The following is a 22,633-nucleotide window of genomic DNA, read 5'->3' as shown; positions in this document are numbered from 1 at the left end:
CTCTCTTGGTATTGTTTATACCATAAAGCATTATTATGAATAATCAATGACCTGAGCCTTATGGCAATTTTTTCTTTTCTATTGCCTTTGCATCACTTCTTATAGTTTACATTTTTCATACCATCATTATCATGCATCATGATGCAACATGATGTATATATATAACTATCAGATAATACTCAAATAATTTAAAAACTCATAGGAGGTAAATGTTTAAATTTAAAAAAAATCTAAACAGTAATTACAATGTCCATGTTTGTCCAGCATATTCCTATTTACATTTGGTTGTTCATAATAGTATTTTATGAGAAAATTTTCATTTATCATTGATACACAATTTCAGGACAAGTATGATACTGGTCAGTTTTTTAAGTACAGGCAGCCCTCGGTTTACAACGGTTCAATTTATGCCAATTCACAATAATACCGGATGTGCTTTCTTACTGTAGTGTTGTGTGGCTGAGAAATGACGCTAACAGACACTCTAGTGTTTGAGTGTTTACTGAGCAGCTACGACATATATGTATCAAACCTAGTTTTACTGTTGAATCTACCTAATTGTTCTATTTAATTTTTTTACATACATACATATTTAAATTGATCAAGTATTACATTCCATGTCTTATAAAAGAAGTGCAGAAAAGTTAGCAGAACTTAGTGTTAAGAAGGTGCAGAAATCAATCACAATTGAAAAGAAGATGGAGGTGATTCGAAGAATGGAAGATGGGCAGACACGTGCTAATGTCTGTAGAAATATGAACTTACCTCCATCGACTGTTACTACAATTATGAAAAATGCAGATAGAATAAAACATTCTGCGCTACAATCTATGGCAGTACTAAATGCAAAATGTGAGTTATAGCAGGGATAAACTTCATGAAAAAATGGAAAAATTATTATCATTATGGGTGGATGACTTGAATCAGAAAAACATTCCTCTGATGCAGGCTGTTATAACTGAGAAAGCAAAAACAGTTTTTGAGGATCTTAAAAAGACAGATGGAGGCAAAGAAACATTTTTAAGAAGCAAAGGTTGGTTCATGAGATTTAAGTCTCGAAGTAAGTACCATAATGTCAAATTATGTGGTGAGGTGGCAAGTGGAGATGTTGCGGTAGTGGCTGCTTTTTCTAAAGAATTTCAAGACTGTGTAGAACAAGGAAGTTATCCTCCTGATCTCATTCTTAATGTTGATGAGACTGGGCTCTACTGGAAAAAAATTGCCATCACACACCTTCATTTCCTGTGAAGAACATTCCGTTCCAGGTTTTAAAGCTGCAGAAGATGGACTTATGCTTTTGTTGGGTGCAAATGTCTCCAGAACTTTGAAGCTTAAACCAATGTTGGTATACCATTCACAGACACCACAAGCCTTCAAGGGTCTAAAAGCCATGCTGCCAGTCTATTGGAAATGGAACAAGGAAGCTTGGGTTATACAAGACGTTTTTATAGATTGGTACACAAATTATTTTTGTCCTAGAAGTGAAGCACACTTTACAGAAGTGCACTTCACTTCTGTAAAGAAAATGATTTGCCAGCCAAGGCATTGCTTCTCTTGGATAATGCCCCTGGACATCCTCAAAACCTTGAAGTAAGAACACCATTGGATGTCAAGATTGTTTACATGCCCCCAAACACAACATCGCTTTTGCAACCGATGGATCAGGGAATTATATCAATCTTCAAAGCCTATTACTTCCGTATAACAGTTATGGAAATGGTAAGTCTTGGACAGGAAAAACTGTTAAAGACTATTGGCAGTCATTCGATATTTTGAAGGACATTAACATCAAGGCAGCTTGGAACAAAGTGTTTAAAAGGAGCATGGCAAAAACTTCTTCCAGCATTTATGCACGACTTTGAGGAATTAGTGCAAGAGGAGAATGTTATTGAAGACGTTACCAAGCTTGCGCGACATGTGAGATTGGACAATATTACAACTGAAGATGTGATAGAAGTCTTAGAGAGCCATGATAAACCGCTTTCCAATGAAGACTTAAAAGAATTAGCCGAACAATTAAGTCAACATCCAAAGGAGGAGAAAGAAAACAAAGAAGGTCCTCTGAGAGATATAAAAATGGCCAACTTACAGCTTATTCTTGCAAGCATAGAGACATTGACTGATAAACTCTGCGAAATGGACCATGATCGAGAACGGAGTACAAACGTCAAAAGGAGTGTAATCACATCTATTCAACCTTACACTGAACTCCTTAAAGAAAGAAAAAGAAAATCTAGGCAGTTAACTCTGGATACGTTTTTCAAAAAAAAAAATGCAGGTGATCCGAAACCAGGAACTTCAACATAGAAATATGTAATATCTTTTCGAAGTTTCATATTTTTTGTATATAATTTTGTTTTGTTTTCTTTATTAATAATTTTATTTTAACAAATATATGTGTATGCATTATCAAAACTTTAAATATAATAATGTTACACATACTTCATGTGCATATTTTTTGATTGTGCGGAACATAACTTTGTACCTCCCATTAAAATTGGGCTCTTTTACGCCGATTCGGTTGATGCCCGTTTTTTTAAGGAACAGAAGTGAGGCATAAACCGAGGGCTGCCTGTATTTGAAAAAAATTTTTACTTTGTTTACCTTTACATATCAACACAACTCTGGCTGGACAGATTTTACGGAAATCTTATTTGGAATCTATGCTAAAAATGTGTCTGGTGTTTGTTATAAATGAAATTATTTTTAGCTGCAAAATTATGCAAAATATAAAGAATTATTATGATCTTAGACTTCCAGGGAGTCAACTAGGTAACACATCATATCCACCACCAGCTGTCATACACTCACACTAGATACCCTCACCATTTCAGCAGGCAGGCTTCTTCACTCACTCACTGCTATGTGAGAAAAAAAAGTCTCTTCCATTTTTTAACTACACACAAACAACCTCCACAGATGCTCACTTCTCCTTCCATATAATGAAAAAAAATTTCATCAGCACATAACATCCTTTCAAGAATCATTCAGGATCATTTGCCCACAATTCTATTCTGTTCAAATCATTCTGTAAGTGCTGATCGGTAACATCCTACATTGCCCTGCCTATCTTTGCATCATCTGCAACAGTTGAACATCTCCTGTCAGGTTCTTCCCAATATCATTCATCCCTCCTTCTACTTACCAGTATCTGCAGTCCACATATTTCATAATCTTGATAGAGTAGTAACTCTTCTTTGCACCCCTCTCCACATTTTTTTATCTCCTCCAAATGTAGAACAAAATATCTGTGTACAGTAGCCGAGGTGCAGTATGATGAGTATACACATCAGTATACTCCATCTGGAATATATTCATGTGTATTCTTCAGATGATGGAGTATACATCTAGGTAGTTGTTTCCATATTTGTTGTTTTAAGGATACTTGCGACATAAGACTGAATGATATAATCACGTAATCACAAGAAAGATATTTCTTTCAAGGAAAGCGTGGAGGCCTTGCTCCATCATCCCAACCTGAATCGTAATGACTGCATATCTATATCAAAAATCTGGGAAAGCCTAATCAAGATTACTCATTAATTTTTTTTTTTTTTTTTTTTTTTTTTTTTTTTTTTTATAGCAAATTCAATCATGTTTCTACTTCAAAATATTTCGTTTCATACTTAGTGATATAACATCACGCGGCATGTTCTAATTTCAACGATCTATTGTTAGTATTCTAGCTTGTATATTTTTTTTTTAAACTGTTCTTGTAATACCACCGACGATGGTCTGCTATTTCCAGACCGAAATATTTGGTTAAATAAATATCTTTCTTGTGATTACGTGATTATATCATTCGTTGTTTCCATAGTTTTTAATAATGAATACTGATCATCATGTAACCATGAAGGAAAGGCATAACCAGTTCATCGGAACATTCCTTTGGCAAATGTGCTGATATCCCACCTGTCCCTCTTGCCAAATTTTTGTCCAGATTATGTGACTGCTCTAGAACTTCGTGCCCCTGTCTCTTATCAAGTGTAGTGGTAGCACTGTGCTCTATGTTTCATATAGCAGATAGATAGATCTTAGTGATGTGTGTGTGCTCATTATTTGAACAATCACACGAAATACAAGTATGCCATCTGCATTCAGCATAATTATTCTTCCACATTTTTTTCCCATTTGCAGTATAACGATAAAATATTTTTACTTGCTTTTAGCTTGCAATGCTAACTCCTTTTCATTCTGGGACTTTCCTTTCAGCAATATTTGTAACTTTTCTGGACTGCTTTTTCTCATCCTTATTCAAGATATTCCTTGTATGTTCTTCAAACCCTAGAAACACTCAGATACTGAATGTTCAAGCATCTTTTTCTTCTTCCTATGCATTACTGATATATACTTTTCATTCAATAACTGATATCGAGCATAGCATTCTCCTCATAATTCCTGCCAACCTGGTTGGCAGTGGTTAACATACCTACTCTCTAATCAACAGGTCTTATCTTGTGTACTGCTATGACCTTTGCTGTCCTTGTGCCATTAAAACCATAAATCGGCATCATGCTCATAATTTCCATCATTGTAGGTCAGCTTGTAACTTTCCTAATTGGAACATCCACATACTTAGCTACTTGCCAGGTTATACAGCATGATCACACCAACTAATAGCAAAATGCCATCTTAACTCAGACTTCTGATGATGTTATCAAATCTAACACTGTTTCACCTTGAGTTCCTTTTTCAAATGCTGTTCAAAAAGGTCTTGATCAGCTCAATAAATTCTTCTTCATTCTATTCATGGGTTGTCTCTGCTAACTAGGGTAATTTTTCTCTCATAATGATTACTAATTTGGTTTGCATTTCATCGTTTCCCAGCAACTGAACCACATTGTCTGTAACAATGCCCCACCATATATTTCATCTTGTTAGCTTCTGCTTCATACCAATTAGCCTCAAACTCACTGATGCATGAAACATTATCAATATTAATTGCATCTGTGGGTTTTTACCCTAAGTGAACTCTAATCATCAGATACCATTAGTTGTATCCCTGCTATCTCTTCTGTCCTTCATTGATTGCAGTTTCTGCATCTGTTTCTGAGGGCCAGGTTTTACTAATGCCAGCAATCTTAGATCATATTCACCAATGTAACAAACTCAACCCTTTTGCTTCTGATGCTCCTGGTATTTGTGAAAGACATAAGTTACATCCTGGCTTTTTCTTATACTGATGTCTACAATTTGCTTGGTTTAGTTAGGAAGCTTTCTCTTTACTCCCCCCCCCCCCCCCACACACACACAGTCAAAACATTTGAACCTAATGTGTATTTCTCCACCTATCCATGTTCACTGACATTCGTATCGCTATTACCATGGCATATGTTTATTGCCCTTACACATATTCTCAACATTCCTCCCATAATGATGTACTTTACCTTACTTAACTCTGCTTTAGGTCTCATTCCAATTTCTCAAGGCTTCTTATGCCAGATCTGTTCAACTGTAGGTTATTCCTGTAACTCTAGTCCTTTTTATGATCAGTCTCACTCCACACATTCAAAAATTTATTCCCATTTCTTCTCCACAGCTGGCACATCAACTCATTTACTATTTGAAGCCCTCCTGAACTTGATACTGTCATATCTTGGCAATAGACTAACAATTTTCACTCTCTCACTCTTCCTTCTCTCTTCTTCCAGCAATTCTTTGATGTCCTCACTCAGACTGTATTTATCACTACTTAAAAATTCATTTGTTCCTGTGAGCAGTAACATTTCTTTTTCTTTTCTGTTTCTCAGTTGTGTTTGTCACATCTTAATTTTCACTTCAAATAATGTATTACAAATAACAGTAAGTAAAATATATCTGCTGGATACATGCAAAAACAACTCTTCATTCATCAATGATCAGCATCACCATACAAGGTTTCTATTTCAAATTACACCTTTTTATGATTATTTTGGATTATTTTCATATTTGTTTCTTGTGTTAGTACTACAGAAGAATTATCTATATATAGAAAGAGTAGAAGCAGCAATGAACAAAAGTTACCATTATTGTGAAACAAATTGACACTCAGTGTTCGAAAACTTTTCAGAATGTGTAATGTGTGTGTGTTGTTGCTATGATACAAGGAAGAGAAAAAATTGGGAGTATTTGTAAATAGCATTAGATTCTAAATATCTAAATATTAACCAAAGTATTAACTTATCTGAGTACTATCCTAGTCTTCATCAGTCAAGCACATTCATGTGGTTGCATAAACACACAGAACATTCTGAACAATTAGAAATATTTTAAAAATAACATCAGTATCTTCTATAACTGCATAACAGTTGCTACCTTTGTTAGTTCTTACTAATTTGTACATTTATAGTAAGTATATATGTTTTAAATTAGGATGAAACCGTCATGTTGTCAATTAAAATAAATGTGATCAACTTATTCCATTGTTCTGCCTTATAAACTTTAGTCATATATATGTGTATATATATATATATATATATATATATATATAGAGAGAGAGAGAGAGAGAGAGAGAGAGAGTGATATTTCACAGTAATATGTGAGGATACTCTGACAGTGAGTAATTTTGCTGGTGTGTTCAAAGCAAGTATTGGAACTAAAAGTGAAATCATGGATTCTTCGTGAAAAGGAAGAATAGAAATTACTCAGATAACCAATTTTGCAATGTTTTAGTTTCAAACAGCATGTTCATTCTTTTCAAGATCAACAGCTAGTTGAAACAGCTCTTGCTGAGCAGCATATCAAGGATGTTGGGAGAGTATGTAGAATTTTTATTAGCTTTAATTGGTATTTATATTATATGAATTGAGATTATTGCTTATATTCACTGTTAAACCAAGCAGTATAGGTGGGGACTTTTTTTTTTTTTTTAATTCCTGTGATTTGATATTATGCTTGTATACTGCCAGGTTATTTGAAAATATTTCTAAAATGTGATATTTCAGAAATATCACATTTTAGAAATATATTCAAATCTTATTTTTAAAAATTTGTAAATTATTGATACATAAGTAATTTTTGTATATGTGCTGCATCATTTCCATTTTTCTGAAGCATTATTAGCAGTTTCAGTGACATTTTTTCTCCTCTCCTTCCCTCTTACAGTATAGGCACTACGAAGAAAGGAATAGGGCCAACATATTCATGCAAGGTATGTTTTGTTTTAATAACTTCTAATATACAAGCTGATATTGTTACCTAATAGAGAACTGTAATTCTCTATTTGTTTACAGAAGTGTTCTAGAGAATGCAGTACTCTTATAGGAAATGGTTAACAGTTGGCACTAGAGTGCCATAAATAACAAATTTGTCCTCTTGACTATTACACTAGGCTAGTCGTAATGGGATTCGATTGGCTGATCTCCTGGGAGACTTCTCTGTGTTTGAAGAAAAGTGAGTATTGTTAGCTGTTAAATGATTTGTGTATAATATTTTAAACTATATACATTGTAATTTTTTTAAAGTAGTCAAACACATGATATCTATCTAAATCATGTCACTTAAAATTTTGGGACTGTCATCAATTTTATGTTAGATAAGTGAATTCCTGTGTTTTGTAAAAATTTCTGTTCTAAACATGTGTAAAAATATTTTGGTCTTCGCTTGGTTTTGTCTTTAGATGTGAATATAATGTTCCTTAAAAGCCTTTAAGTGAATCTTCATTGCTGTAAAAAGAATTACATAATATAAAAAAGTAAAAAAAAAAAAATAATAAGTGTAACAGACCAGCTAAATATATATACACATGAATATCATGAATAATTATTAAAGGATTTGAAAATACACATATACCCATGTAAGCACACTGTCATTTCTTTTAGAAAAGTTATGCCCTTAAATAACTGGTTAGGTACTCTTGCTAAGGTAGCATATAAAACTGATGCTAACTTGAAGTTAACAGTGAGCAACAATGATACTCCAGAGTTTTAAAGGGAGGAGGAGAAATTTAAGCTGAACTAAGTTCTTTCAAAAGTTCTAAGAAGGTTGCTGGTCAGTAATTGTCAATAGCTTTGATCATAATGGGAAAAACAAAGGATCTTTCAGAGTTTGATAAAGGACTTATTGTAGGTGCTCCTCCTGGATGGGGTCACAATTTTGAAAACAGCAGAGCTGACTGGCTTCTCTCAAAAAGTTTAGATATCCTGGATATTTAATCAGTGGAAAAAATAACCCACATTACTTGTCTAAGAGGTGTAACTATAGTCCTAAGATAGTCTCTCAGGAATGTATCTGAGAAGGCACAGACAAACAGAACTTCCTGTGTGAAGCAGTTGACTGAAGCATTTAATGAAACTTGATCCTGATCCATATCTTACAGAACTGTGTACAGGGAATTGCAGAGGATTAGTATTGGCAGTCACATTGCTATGCAGACATCACTGATTTTTTTTTTTTTTTTTTTTTTTTTTTTCTCACTTGTTATACATTTGGATAAAAGAAGATGAAACTAAGAATACAATTTCTTGGCATCTTTAATTTATAGTATAACCAAGTGAGAAAAAACTTCTATTCCTAATCCAGAGTATTTAGAAATATGATTTCTGCTTTACTTCAACCTTGGTATCACTTCTGTGTCTGACTCCCACTAATGAGACCTCAATAAAGGTCGAAACCAGTCTGGGTAGTGGCCTTTCCCATAATGCATGTCCATAAGAATATGCACTTTACATCATGGGATACTTTTTCCTCTCATCCATCAAACACTTGTTCGCTTACCTTTCTTTTCTATTTTGTTGCAGTGTCCATACCATCTTTGATTAGCTCTCTAGTTGAATGCAGATTGTTGTCAGATTCCTTCGTAATATCTTTATTTTTCATGTGATTCTGCTTTGATGCCATCTGTTCATTCTAATTTTTCTCAGTATGCTTATCTGTAATTTTTGATCAACTTTTATTTCTAATCCTGCTCTCAGTTACATGAAGTAAAGTTGGGGAACATCTTTGTGTGCAGATAGTTCAGTGTTTTTGATTAATTTCTCTTATTCCATGTAAATTTATTTAAGCAACTAATTCCTCACTAGTGAAGATATATATAAATATTTCTACAATGCTAAGGAGTGAAATCTATAATTGACTATATCATTACTAATCACATTGATAGAGGAACTGATCTTTACTGGTTATTACTTGTTAGTATCTGAAATAGAAATACTAAATAAAGTGGAGAAAAGAAGAAAAAAGATTAATTTTACAAAATATATTATAACTATTATAAAAAAATAAAGCATTAGAATTTTATCATTTGTGATTAACAGGTTAAAAGAAGTCAAAATGGAATACTTGAATAATTTGTAAGGCAACCTTTGAAATACTTGAAAGGAAATTCAAAATATTAAAAAGGAAGGGATTAAAAATGTATGTAAATAAAATAAAAGTGGGTGAAGTTTTGCAGACTGGGGAAGGTAACGAACTGAGACCACATACATTTGTGAAGTGCATTTGGAAGATTTTGTGAGGTTTGTTATTGATGGCATGGGTTGGACACATTCTCTGAATTGTTTGAGTTCAGATTCTACACTGGTGACATTTGCTTTTTATAGTTGATTGCGGATACTTCTTCTTCATTTCAATGTTTTTCTTCCAGTTCTTGTTATAGCCATTAACCTTGTTCTTGCTGCATGTATACTATGTATGTATCTTTTTTATAGTTGATTGCTGATACTTTTCATTTCAGTGTTTTTCTTCCAGTTCTTGTTATAGTCGTTATCTTGTTCCTACTGCATGTAGGTAAGATTTGTCTAGGCTTGTACATATAATGGGTGTGTGTGTGGGGGGGGGGGGGCTTTCAGACTTGTTATTCATGTCTATTATGGATACAGATCTGCTTGTTGGAATATTACAGATCACTTTTATCAATTATGGGAAATTCATTGTCTCTCTTTTCTTCTTAGGCCTAAAGCACTGATGCCTGGCAATTTTCTTGAGGGGAGGGGGTTACAGTTATGCTGCTTGGTAAGCTTCCAAATGCCATTATTTAGTACATCTGTTTCTCACTGGAAATTCAGCTTTATGGCATATTTTTTTGCCTTAGTTGTCATTAACTGACACAGTGAGATTGCAAATCCATTCTTTGTTTTTTCTGCAGGTTCTCCATTCAGGATATAATTTTTATTTTCCAAGATCCTCTCTGTTTTCATAATTATACTTTTTATTGCTGATTTTCATGTCAAATTTGTTAGTTATTCACTGTAGTTAAGCAATCCTGAAAACTTAGGAGTATAACAACATCTGTATAAAGAGCTGAGATTGACATCTCCAATTTTGATATCAGGTTTAATCCTATTTTTCCGCATAAAGTGACTCGTATATCCTTCAATTCTAACAGATGATTTGTAAATAGAAACTATGTAGTGCTCCACATGTCCCATTTCCACCGTATAATTGTAAATGTTTTGAACAACTTTTCTCCTGGCACCTTGTCAAATGCCTTTTCTAGATCATACAAATTCTTGTTCTATTCCAGGATTTCTCAGCTGTTTTATCTTAAAGTGAAAATCTGATCCTGATAATTCTTTATGGTCTGAACCCACATTGTTCTTCTCCAAATTTCCTGTCCACAATTTTTGTTAGTTTTTCAAATATGCTTGCATAAATATTACCTGGAACACTCATTAGGGGATTCTTTTATATATGTATATTAATAAATGGGTATAATGAAATCCTACTCCAATCATCTGGAATTTGACCTTCTGATCAAGTTTTCTGAATTATATACCAATACTGTAACATTTTTATATATACACTAGGGGACCCCCCCCCCCCAAGTTCCAGACTGGTAGGCCGGTTCTCCTTGAATTCTGAAGACTCGAAAGGGGGGGGGGGTTCACCTCCCCGGCGCCTACAGCGCAGAACTCAACAAGTTCCGGACTGGTAGGCCAGTTCTTGAATTTTGAAGACTCTAAAGGGGTTCCGGCACCCAACTCCCCCAAATTCTGGACTGGTAAGTCAGTTCTCCTTGAATTCTGATGACTCGAATTTTGAAGACTTGACAGGGTTGTCCCTGAGTTTCAAATAACTTGACAAAAAAGTTACAAAAAAAGCTTATCATTTTATATTATAGAGTAGATATTTGATTATTTCTGGACAAATGTTACCTACTCCAACTACCTCTCATTTTACATGTTTCTGATTTTTTTTCTACATCTGATGGCATTTCTCATGAATATTGTCTGCTACTATTTCGTTGCTGCCCATTTCTTTTAACAATCCTTTAAAGTAATTATTCCAGGTATCGAATATTCTTTTTTCTTTATCTTCAGATTTTATGTCACCTTTTCATCTCTGATTACTGATTTTACAGTACTCTTTTCTTCATTTCTAAGTTTTTTTGAGTTGTTACCAAAGTATTCCCATGACTGTATGTAGCTATTTTTGCACATAGCTTAGCTTTATTATATATTTTTTTTTTCTTTATATTCTTTCATGGCACATGCTGACTTACTTGCTAAGAACTTTTAATATGTGTTCTTCCATTCCAGAACTGCCTCTTTAATTTCTCAAGTCATCCAATTGAGTTTGGAATTTTCTTTCTTTGCAAACAACTTCACCATGTGGCTCCCTGCTGAATAAGTCATTGTTTTCATCGATTTTGCCACTAAGTCTCTAAATCCTTTCCCCTTTATTATGGAGACAACAACCATGTTAAAGTAATTATTCTTAACACAGTTGTAGTCTCCATAATTTAATGAAATGAACTAAGTCTCTAAAGTTTGGCTCTTGTTTTTTAACTTATTTTTCTTAAATGATCATGCATGATAGTTGCTGAACTTTCATTCTTTTTAAAACTTATATGTACAGTTGACTTAGTGGGCCACAGGAAACAGTGATTAGTTTTCTTGTTAATTTTGTTTAGCACAGCATTGTGCCTATGATGCTTTGGTTTGAAACTTTCAGGGTGTTTGTTATATCAGTGTCTTAAATTTCTTAAATTTGCTGTACAGATTTGCCTTGCTCAAAACTAAATAGTGAACACTTTTTATTTAAATTCCCTCGTGGTCACTGATACTTTTCTCTCTTCTCTCCATGTGAATTCATGCACATCTTTATATTGGAACATTAATAATGATTAGGTCAATGTTCCGAACAGAAATCTTGCATATACCTATTATTATTAATTTTGCTCAGTTCTTCAAATTTTTCTGAACATTTCTCTGCTTCAAAAGCTGATTTTATTAACTAAAAAAAAGTAATTATATATAATTAAAAGTTGACAGATTAGCAGATTGAAAAAGTACTATCTCCCATAAAGGAGAAAAATGTAGATCATCAGATCTATTTTAGTTGAGACAATGGAGCAGTATTTCACAAAGTTTTATATTTATAAAGACATTCCATAAGAAATCAGCTTTTAGGAAGGCTACTTGTTTTATTTCAGTAAACTCTCTGCTTGGTGGAGTTAGCATGTCAGCAAGTCTAGACCGTTCAGGCTCGTGATGTTTGATGCAAGACTTAAGTTCTTTGCAATGAAAAAAAACCACTCTACTCCATTGCAGCAAATATAAAATACTTTTCCTTGAATCTGCTTCTGCCTTACTATCCTAACCTCAACAAATTTGGTTGCATGAAACTGCCCCAAATTTGGAAAGCTCTGCACTTCAGCCCAACAGCCAAGGATGCCCAATTTAGGCCCCTAGAAGGCACTTTAGTAGACTCTTTAGGCTTACTCTTAGTTGACTTGATATGCTTAATCTACACTTCTTACTTAGTGTAGTGCACACTACACTATCATATACTTATATGCACGTCTTATGTTTTTTATTCCCTGATGATGGCAATTTGACTGTGCTGAAATATTAGAAGTATTAATTAAATTTATTTTAGTTAGTATAGTAGTCTGTGTTGTAATTTCCTTAAAAAATACAGCTAGAATTCAAAGAACATTGCTGAACAATATATTTTAAAGTTAGATTAAATCCACCTAAAAATTTAACAACTCAGTATACAGAGTAAAGGGTGTTGAAGTGCTATTATTCCATTTATGCAGTTTACCATCTTGTTTGTGTCAAAATATGATTGCTGTCATCACTTTTACCAGCTTATTTTGCTCAAATTTCAAGCATCTTACCTTATTTTGTATTTACTAGGTTTCGAAGTCTAGTAGCATCTTATGAAAGGCTTTATCCAACTTTGGAAGTTGATGTTGAGGGCGAATTACTTAAATACAAGGTACTTAATTTGTTATATTATAGTTAAAATAAGTTTTTATACTGCAGTTAGTTTTTCAGATAGTGATATCTAAGTTAGTAAAGATTTTTTTGTTATAGATGATAACCCCACTCTCCCAGGTTGTACGAGTGTCGCGTGAGGCAACATTGCGATTCTTGGTGTGCAAACTCACAAAGAAGTTTGAGACTTTTGTTAGGGATCATATCTCCACAATGAAATCTAGTTGAAGAAAATACTTTGAGGGGTTCGTTTAGCATTATCACCACATGAAAAATTTAATTTATTTTACTAGTTTCTGACATATTTTGGTGTGCTGCTTCAGAAATAACTAAGGGTATTGATATACGATTAATTGGGGGGGGATAAGCAAACTATATTGTTTAAGATAAAAAATGTATTGAATTCTTTTATGACATAAGCAGAGCTTCCAGCAAATGCAGAAAGAAGATTAGATAGGTATTTTGAGACATTATTCATCGGACATCCTATGCAGTTCACAATAGGTGTTAATGGTATTGGATGTCCAATGTATAAAGTCTCAAAATACTTATCTAATCTTCTTTCTCTATTTACTGGAAACTCTGTTTAATTCATAAAAAATTCAATAGATTTTAAGAATATCAGGATTATCCTTACAACCCACAGATCTTCTAGTAAGTTTTGATGTAATCTCGCTCTTTACAAATATCCCTCTGACAGATAAGATTGAATTACTTCATAATGTTTTTACTCCTGATATTGTAAAATTATTTGACTTCGTCATTAATTCAGGATACTTTAACTACTACTACTAGAACAAACTGCACAAACAGATAGAGGATACAGCTATGGGATCTTCCCCTTTCCCCAACTCTAGCTAACTACTTTATGGAACATTTCAAACAACATATTCTGGATGTTTTTTCATCTAAACCATCAATTTGGTACAGATATATTGATGATGTGTATGCTGTATGGAACTCCTCCTTGTCTGATCTTCATGAATTTTCTTTAAAAAATTAATTCAATAAACACAAGAATCCAACTTACCCTGGAAGTAGAAAATAACAATTGTCTTCCTTTTTTGGATGTTCTCATTCTATATCAACCAAATGGTAGTCTGCAGTTCTTAATATATAGAAAACCAACTCATACTGGTAAATACATTGATTCTAACTCACATTATCACCCTTTTCGGAAATATGGTGTAATCAAATCTTTAGTCAACAGTCATAAAATAGTTCTACAGATTCTCTTCTAAACAAAGAACTATTTATTATGAGAACTACCTTTATCTCTAATGGTTATAATGTAAAAACTTTTGATATAAATAAAATAATCAATATTATGGCCATCATCTTATCCAGCCTCAAGAAAAAATTACCAGAATTTGTATTCCATATGTTATAAGCTTTAAAAAAAAAAAAAAAAAAAAAAGCAAGACTACTTTGACAGATTAACTTACAAGTTTCTTTCCATTCAGTTTGCCAACTTAATGCCTTGCTTATCTCACCTAAAGCCAAATATCATCCTCTTTCTTATCCTGGAGTTTACAGAATTCCCTGCTCTTACAGCTTATGTTATTATGGACAAACTGATTGTTCTGCACAGATTCATCTTGAAGAACATCAGTAATACATTTCACTTAAATGAACCCAACCAATCTGGTTTATCAAGCCTTGCATTATTTACTGAATACAAAATTCAGTGGAACAAAATCAAAGTGTTATACAAAGGTAATTTTCTTCTGGAAAGACTGTGCAAAGAAAACTGTGAAAGGCACATTCACAACTCAAATCTGAACAAAAACAATTACCTAAAATCTTTCTGAATTTTGGGAAGTTATACTTACTAATACCCACCATTCATGTGTTCCTTAATTTGTAATTAATTTTTTGTTTATATTTAAAAATAATTTCTTAACTAAATTATTTTATTGTAATTTATTTTGGATATCTATTAATGCAGATGGAGCTATTCTGCTGCAGTTCATAGTGCACATAATATCATGCACTTTCAGTTGAATTGTTCTCGTTTTAGTGTTTTTCTATAATTGTATTGACAGTGGCTGTGAATTTAGCTGAAAATTTAGAAAGAGAGACATTTAAATTAAATGTAAATGATTCTGGTAATAATATTTTATGATGAATTCTTCCTCTGTTGCCTCAATTTTTAGAACATATATATATATATATATATATGTATATATATATATATAGTGTATATATGATCTCCAAAACTAACATCGCATTTAGTATAATTTCTGAACTCTTACATACTTTTGCATTTGCTGTATATAGCACAAATTGCAATATTCACCCATCTCAAAAACAGGAGGATAAATGTCTGCCATCACACTAGTGATGGCAGACATTTATCCTCCTGTTTTTGAGATGGGTGAATATTGCAATTTGTGCTATATACAGCAAATGCAAAAGTATGTAAGAGTTCAGAAATTATACTAAATGCTATGTTAGTTTTGGAGATCATATATGCACTATATATATATATATATAGTGTTTTTGAAATGTGCCATATTCAATATTAATTCTTTGACATGTATATGTTTATAGGCTACTGTTATTCCTAAAAAAAAAGCAGTAAGAAATCTTAGTATTAAACAAAACGTTTTTTTTAGCGAACAACAAGGCATAAAATATACACTTCCAAAATCACATAAAAAAGCACTTCATAAACACTACTTGCTTAGCACCAAAAATATTCAGACTATTTTAAGAATATCTATGCTAGACCTGAGCAAATGCATTGGAAATGTCGAGAGCAACAACTCAAATTTCTCTTAACTTTTCCACCGCTTGTGCCGAAATTTGGATGATGTGGTCTCAATAATCTGTTCAATGGCAGAATCCATACTGGTGATCATTGATTGATTATCAGGCCTCCAGTTGGTGAATTTGACTATTGATGAATATACCTATTATTCTTAGAGAGCTGTAGTAAAAGTGACAGGACACTAGTGTGATGGCAGACATTTATTCTCCTGTTTTTGAGATGGGTGAATATTGCAATTTGTGCTATATACAGCAAATGCAAAAGTATGTAAGAGTTCAGAAATTATACTAAATGCTATGTTAGTTTTGGAGATCATGCTATATGTTTTGAGTAGCAGAAGAGAGAAATACCATCAATACAGAAGTCTTAGTGATATCTAAGTTAGTAAAGATTCTTTTGTTATAGGAAGTTTTTTCACTTGGTTATGCTATAAATTAAAGATGCCAAGAAAGTATATACTTGGTTTAATCCTTTATCCAAGTGTAAGCAAACTTGCGCCTGAAGTATTTGCAGGACTGGGGTAACTCGTATAAGGAAGCTAAGCCCCAGTCCTGAAAATATTTCAGTGTAAACGTTGTTTGCTTACACTTGGATAAAGGATTAAACCAAGTATATACTTTCTTGGTGTCTTTAATTTATAGCATAACCAAGTGAAAAAACTTCCAATAACTTTCTCTAATCCAGAGTAATTTAATAAGGTGTGACACCTTTTGGCAACTCTTATAAAAATATCATCATCATCAAATTCCTGCCATGTACCCTCAAGGGGTGTACAGGATATGACAGTACTACATGAAAAAATTACATCATTACTAACTTCCTATCTACAATTTTCCTCCAGATCAGTCTGTTACTTGTCAAGACTCCAACATTATCAGATCTAATATTTCTATCGTCTAAGGCACTTTGTACCGTATCAATCCACCTATATCTTGGTCTTCCTCTGGGTCGTTTTCCTACCAGCCTGGCAGAGAACACTTGTTTTGCTAATCTTTCCTCTCCCATTCTATTTAAGTGACCATACCACCTGAGATTAGCTCTGCTAACGCATTCTTGGATGCTGACAATGTCAAGTTCTTTCCTAATATCCTCATTTTTAATATGATATTGCCATTGATGCCATCTGTTCACGTCTCTAATCTTTCTCAGGACTCTCATATCTGCGGTCTCTAGTCTTTGGTCAAGTGTTTTACTTCTGACCCAGCTCTCAGATCCATAAGTTAAAACTGGTTTGAACACTATCTTGTATACAGCTAATTTAGTGTTCCGACTAATTTCTTTCTTATTCCATATGAATTTATTCAATTGACTTCCCACCATACCAGCTTTGCTGATTCTGTTGTCTATTTCTATATTTAATTTACCATCTTCAGTAAAAATCGTGCCTAAGTAGCTGAAATGTTTTACTTGTTCCACAGGTTCTCCATTCACAACACATTTGACATTTTCAATGATTCTGCCTATTTTCATTGTCTTTGTCTTTTTATTGCTGACCTTCATACCATATCTGTTACAACAGCTATTCAATTTAGTCAGAGAATCTTGCAGACTTGTAGCGGATTTATTTAGAAGTATAACATCATCCGCATAAAGCAAAGAGCTGACATTAACATCTCCAATTCTGATATCATGTTTAATACCACTTTCCTACTTTCCTTCATAATGTGATCCATATAGATAATGAATAACAGAGGGGATAATGTACATCCTTGTCTCACACCAGATTTAACATTAAACCATCTTCCTGTACTTCCTTCAATTCTAACTGCTGACTTACAACTCAGATAAAGACTAAGTATTGCTTGATATAATTCCCTATTGACACCATATAACTGCAGCGTATTGAATAGCTTTTCTCTTGGCACCTTGTCATATGCCTTTTCCAAATCGACAAAACTTAAATACAGATCTTTGTTGTATTCCCATGCTTTCTCGACTATTTGTCGTAAAGTGAAGATCTGATACTGACAGCCTCTATTTGGCCTGAATCCAGCTTGTTCTTCACCAAGCTTTTCTTCCACAATTCTTCTCAACCGCTTCTCAAGTATACTTGCATAGATCTTGCCAGGAACACTCAGTAGGGAAATACCTCTGTAATTCTCACATTCAGTTTTATTTCCCTTTTTATATATGGGTACTATGAGAGCTCTACTCCAATCATCGGGAATTCGTCCCTCTGTCCACACCTTCTGAAATATGCAGGCCACTGTAAGACTTTTATACCACCATACTTCAGCATTTCTGGTCGAATATCATCTACTCCTGCTGCCTTTCCACATTTCAAGCCCTTGATGGCTTTTTCTACTTCAAGTATGGATATGTATTCCTGACTGCATGCCTGGTCAGTGTTTTTTACCATTGTGCTGTCATCACTGCTTGTTTCATTTATCAGTTTTTCAAAGTAATTACTCCATACTTCAAGGATATCTTTTTCTCCTGTTTTCATGTCACCTTTATCATCTCTAACCCCTTTTACAGCACTCTTTCCTCCATTCCTAAGCTTCTTCAACAACCTCCAGAATATTTTGCCACCTTCTTGATATTTATTTTCTATATTCTTGCCAAAGTCCTCCCATGACTTTTGTTTAGCTAGTTTTACACAGTATTTAGCTTTTTTACATTTGTCTCTGTATTCTGTAAGAGTAAAAGCTGACTTATTTCCCAGGAACTTTTGATATGCTTTCTTCTTTTCCTTCACTGCCTCTTTAACTTCCAGTGTCCACCAGGGAGTTCTGATTTTTTTATCCTTGCACACAACCTCACCACATGCCTCTCTGGCAGAATCAATCAATGTTTTCTTCAGAGTTTGCCACTGAATCTCCAAAGTTTGATTCCTTTCTCAAATTCTTTCATTTTCTTTTCAATAATCTTTCTGTATTTTAGTCTACAGTTCACATCTGAGAGCTGCTCAACTTTTATTCGCTTTAAAACTTTCTTACATGTTATTCTTTTCAATATGAAATTCAATTTTATCCTGCTCAAGACTAAATAGTGATCACTTCCAATTTCAAATCCTCTGTACACTCTGGTGTCCTGCACCAGGGAGAAAACATCACTATCAACAATAACATAGTCGATGAAACTTTTCTTATTCCTAGCCTCTTCTCTCCATGTGAATTTGTGCATATTTTTATGTTGGAACATGGTGTTAGTAATAACCAGTCCATGTCGTGAGCAGAAATCCAACAGATATTTGCCATTATTATTAGCTTTGCTCTTTTCTCCAAATTTTCCCAAAATATTTTTGTATGTCTCACAATCATTTCCTACTCTGCTATTTAGATCCCCAACAAGGACCAACTTTTCCTTTTTCATTGTGTCAGTTGCTTTTTCTAAAGCCTCAAAAAACTCCTCCACTTCTACCTTAGTAGAACCTTCTGTGGGACCATAGGCACAAATAAGTCTCATTGTCCAGTTCCCCATTCTCATATTTGCCCACATTACTCTACTTGAGACTGATTGCCATTCAAGAAGATTAGCCTCATATTTTGTATTGAATACTATGGCTACTCCTTCTTTTCCTTGATTGTCATTGCCTGAATATAACATTTTGTATTTATTGCTCAGAAAGATCTCACCAGTTTTGGTCTTTTTTGTTTCACCCTATTATGTCGATCTGGTACTTATCTAATTCCTCAGCTAGCTCCATTTCTTTGCCATTCAGGCTTCTTATGTTGATAGTACCGATCTTTAACTCTGGTGATGTTGAGTTGGGGTTTGTTTTCAGATTTGTTCCAGTAGCTGACTTTTCGCTGTTTGCCCTGGTTCCCTGGCGAAAACAATGGGGGCCTTGTTTAACCGGGCGACGCCCCAGCCGGCATGAAATTTTGTCATGTACCATCATTTTGTATTTTGGTTTAACCAATAAGAATACAATTTGGTCGGCTAAATCCCAAATTGCCAGCCCATCCTCGTTCGTTCAGTATCAAAGTAGATACCCAACAGGGTGCACCACGAGAAGGTGAGGATTGGACATTAGGTCAGAAGCCCTGGTCGGTTCTCCGCATTCCTTTAAAGGCTATGTGGAGGTCTCCTCTCAGTTATACAGCTTTGACCCTTAAGCACCCCCTATAAAATATGACTTCTGCATTACTTCAACCTTAGTATCACCTCTGAGTCTGGCTCTCACTGAAGAGACCTCAATAGAGGTCAAAACTGGCCTGGATAGTTACCCTTCCCATAATGCATAGCATTATACATCTCTGCATGGAGATGGGCTTTGCATTATGGGATACTAAGGCAAGTGATGTGAAGTCTTAGCTTCCTTATACGAGCTGCCCCAGTCCTCAAAATACTTCAGGTGCAAACTTTGTATGCTTACACTTGGATAAAGGATTAAACCAAGTATGTAATTTCTTGGTATCTTTAATTTATTCTTTTGGTATAAATGATAACTCCACTCTCCCAGGTTAAAAGAGTGTCACGTAAGGCAACGTTGTCAATCTTGGTGTGGTGTGTCAAAAAAAAAAATTATACTAGGAGATCAACTTCGTCTTTTGTTGATATTAATACCATCTAAATTTTATTGTAACAGCACCAAAAGACAAAGCATCATCAAATGGCCTTTTGCAAGGGACTAGAAGATGTGATTTCTTCATTTTGCTCTTTCATAGTTAATTTGTGTTTATAGAGGTTAAACTGAAATTTTTGTTTTTCATGTTAGTTAATGGTATTGATTTGCAACACAAAATGATGAGAAAATAATTAATATTTATTACTTTATTAGTTGATACTTTCCTGGTATTATATCCAGCATCTTCAGAGCATAAGAACAGTTTTTTTTTTTTTTTTTAAATAATGAAACCTGTTGTGCGTTCATAATTAGAAGAAACACACGTATAAACCACAGTGAAAATTATTTAATTGTAAATATTTCATCCTAAGTATCTTAGGACATCATCAGTACAGTATTTAAACAAAAATTAGGAATCAATTTTTCCTAATTTTTGTTTAAATACTGTACTGATGATGTCCTAAGATACTTAGGATGAAATATTTACAATTAAATAATTTTCACTGTGGTTTATACGTGTGTTTCTTCTAATTAAGAACAGTTTGTCACATTACACGTAACAACAACAGTTTGGTTATAACAGTGGAACTAGTTTAAAAAATTGTAACAAACAACACAAAGAACTAAAGTCCTAATTGGCACCATCTATTGTTGGATAAAGAGAGAGAAAAAAGAAGTATTAATTACATCTTAAAATAACTGTCTCCCAAATTTTTGGTAAATTTTATTTTCAAGTTGCTCATGACTTTTTTGTATGGTCTTAGCACACTTGTGAAGAGAACCAAAGTTTATATATTGGGTTGCAGTTTTTAGTGGAATTGGAATTAAGGTCTTTGCTCTGGTATGAACTATTTTAATGAAATCTAAGGAAAGGTCTCTAAGGAAGACCTAATTATTCTGTGTGGACTGCAGAAAATTGTGCTTCAGGAAGGATAAAAATTCAATGAGATTGTAAAGATTATCATATTGTGGAGATTGGAGACAGTAAATTTCATGCATTAGAATGGAGAGGTGTTTTAAGCCAGAGAAAGAGAGGATTCTAGATACAGCATTCTCTGACATAGGAGTAAAATCTGGTGAAATGCTTTGGTACACTCTGGAGTTTATTGCACCTGTAACTTACCTTATATCGAGGAAACTGGATGTACAATCTGTAAAAAAAAAAAAAAAAAAAAAAAAAAAAAAAAAAAACGACACATTAAATATAATAATTTTGGTGAAGCAGGCCTCTCAGTCTTGTTCTTTGCATCATACAAAATCTTGGCATGAACGGAAATTTAAAGAAGTCTGTGAAATGTTAATTAACCACCCTAATCTTAATAATAATGGTGGCTTAAAAATCCCAAGTATTTGGATGGCACACATTCAGCCCACTTAGTTTCCATCAAACCCTGACTTTAGGACTGTAGGCATTTTTTATTGGCCACTATTCATACCAGTTGCAATTTATATGTATACTTATATAAGTAATTTTGTTTTCTGTTTATTTATTTATCTGTTATTACTCTCCAGCTTAATTAACTTTGTAACCGAATAGATGATAATAATAACAACAGGACTCTAGCTTTGATGTAGTGAGTTTTTTTTTTTTATGCCAGAGGTCAGGCAAATAATTTTAATGGTTGATCAGTAAGTTTAGCATGCCATGTAGATTGTAGTGCAGTTTGCTTCTTTGTATATGTATGTATACTCCAGAAGATGACCTTGATGTGAAGGCAAAACATCAAGTGCATATTTTGGTTTATATTAAACTAAAGTTTTACTCTAACATGGTAGTTGTATTCATAAGTTTCATAATGTATTCTGATCACCGTGTAAGCATGAAAGAAAGGATTTTAAGATTCAGTAAGATAAATATGTTGTGACTTAAATGAACTTACCCTGATTGAGTCTGCTGACTCCATATAGGGTGAAATAATAATAATTTTGAATTTTTAAAATTTTTTTTTTCCCAAAATGATATAAAACAAAGTATCTAATTATTTTATGAAAGAATGACAACTGACTCATGCATGTTTATTGCTGATGACCCTACTGGAGCAAAATTATAATGAAAACCATATTTACACAAACAGTAGCATTCAGCACCAGTATATAAAATAAATGCTGGTGGAACTGTACGTTTTAAGAGAAAGTGCATGTGGAAAATACTGATTTCTTTTTGTAGATAATGTCTGTTGGTATAACCATGAAATAGAAATATCA

At 33.6% G+C, this 22,633-nt stretch overlaps 1 protein-coding gene across 1 annotated transcript in view; it reads left to right on the top strand.

Annotated features, from left to right (window-relative positions):
- Adss (adenylosuccinate synthetase) overlaps nucleotides 1–22,633 on the top strand; it is a 178,313-nt gene that overhangs the window by 72,877 nt on the left and 82,803 nt on the right. Inside the window, exons 5-7 of the mRNA XM_090399810.1 lie at nucleotides 7,084–7,129; nucleotides 7,310–7,371; nucleotides 13,062–13,143. Of these exons, the coding sequence (XP_090255936.1) occupies nucleotides 7,084–7,129; nucleotides 7,310–7,371; nucleotides 13,062–13,143 (190 nt within the window). The remainder of the gene's footprint in view (nucleotides 1–7,083; nucleotides 7,130–7,309; nucleotides 7,372–13,061; nucleotides 13,144–22,633) is intronic.

The sequence above is a fragment of the Typopeltis vanoorti genome, chromosome 10 (assembly GCF_054136105.1).
Source record: "Typopeltis vanoorti isolate ZY-2024b chromosome 10, IOZ_Tvanoo_1.0, whole genome shotgun sequence".
NCBI classification, from domain to species: Eukaryota; Metazoa; Arthropoda; class Arachnida; order Uropygi; family Thelyphonidae; genus Typopeltis; species Typopeltis vanoorti.
The sequence above is the reverse complement of the archived record's forward strand: the minus strand, read 5'-3'. Positions and strand labels throughout refer to the sequence as shown.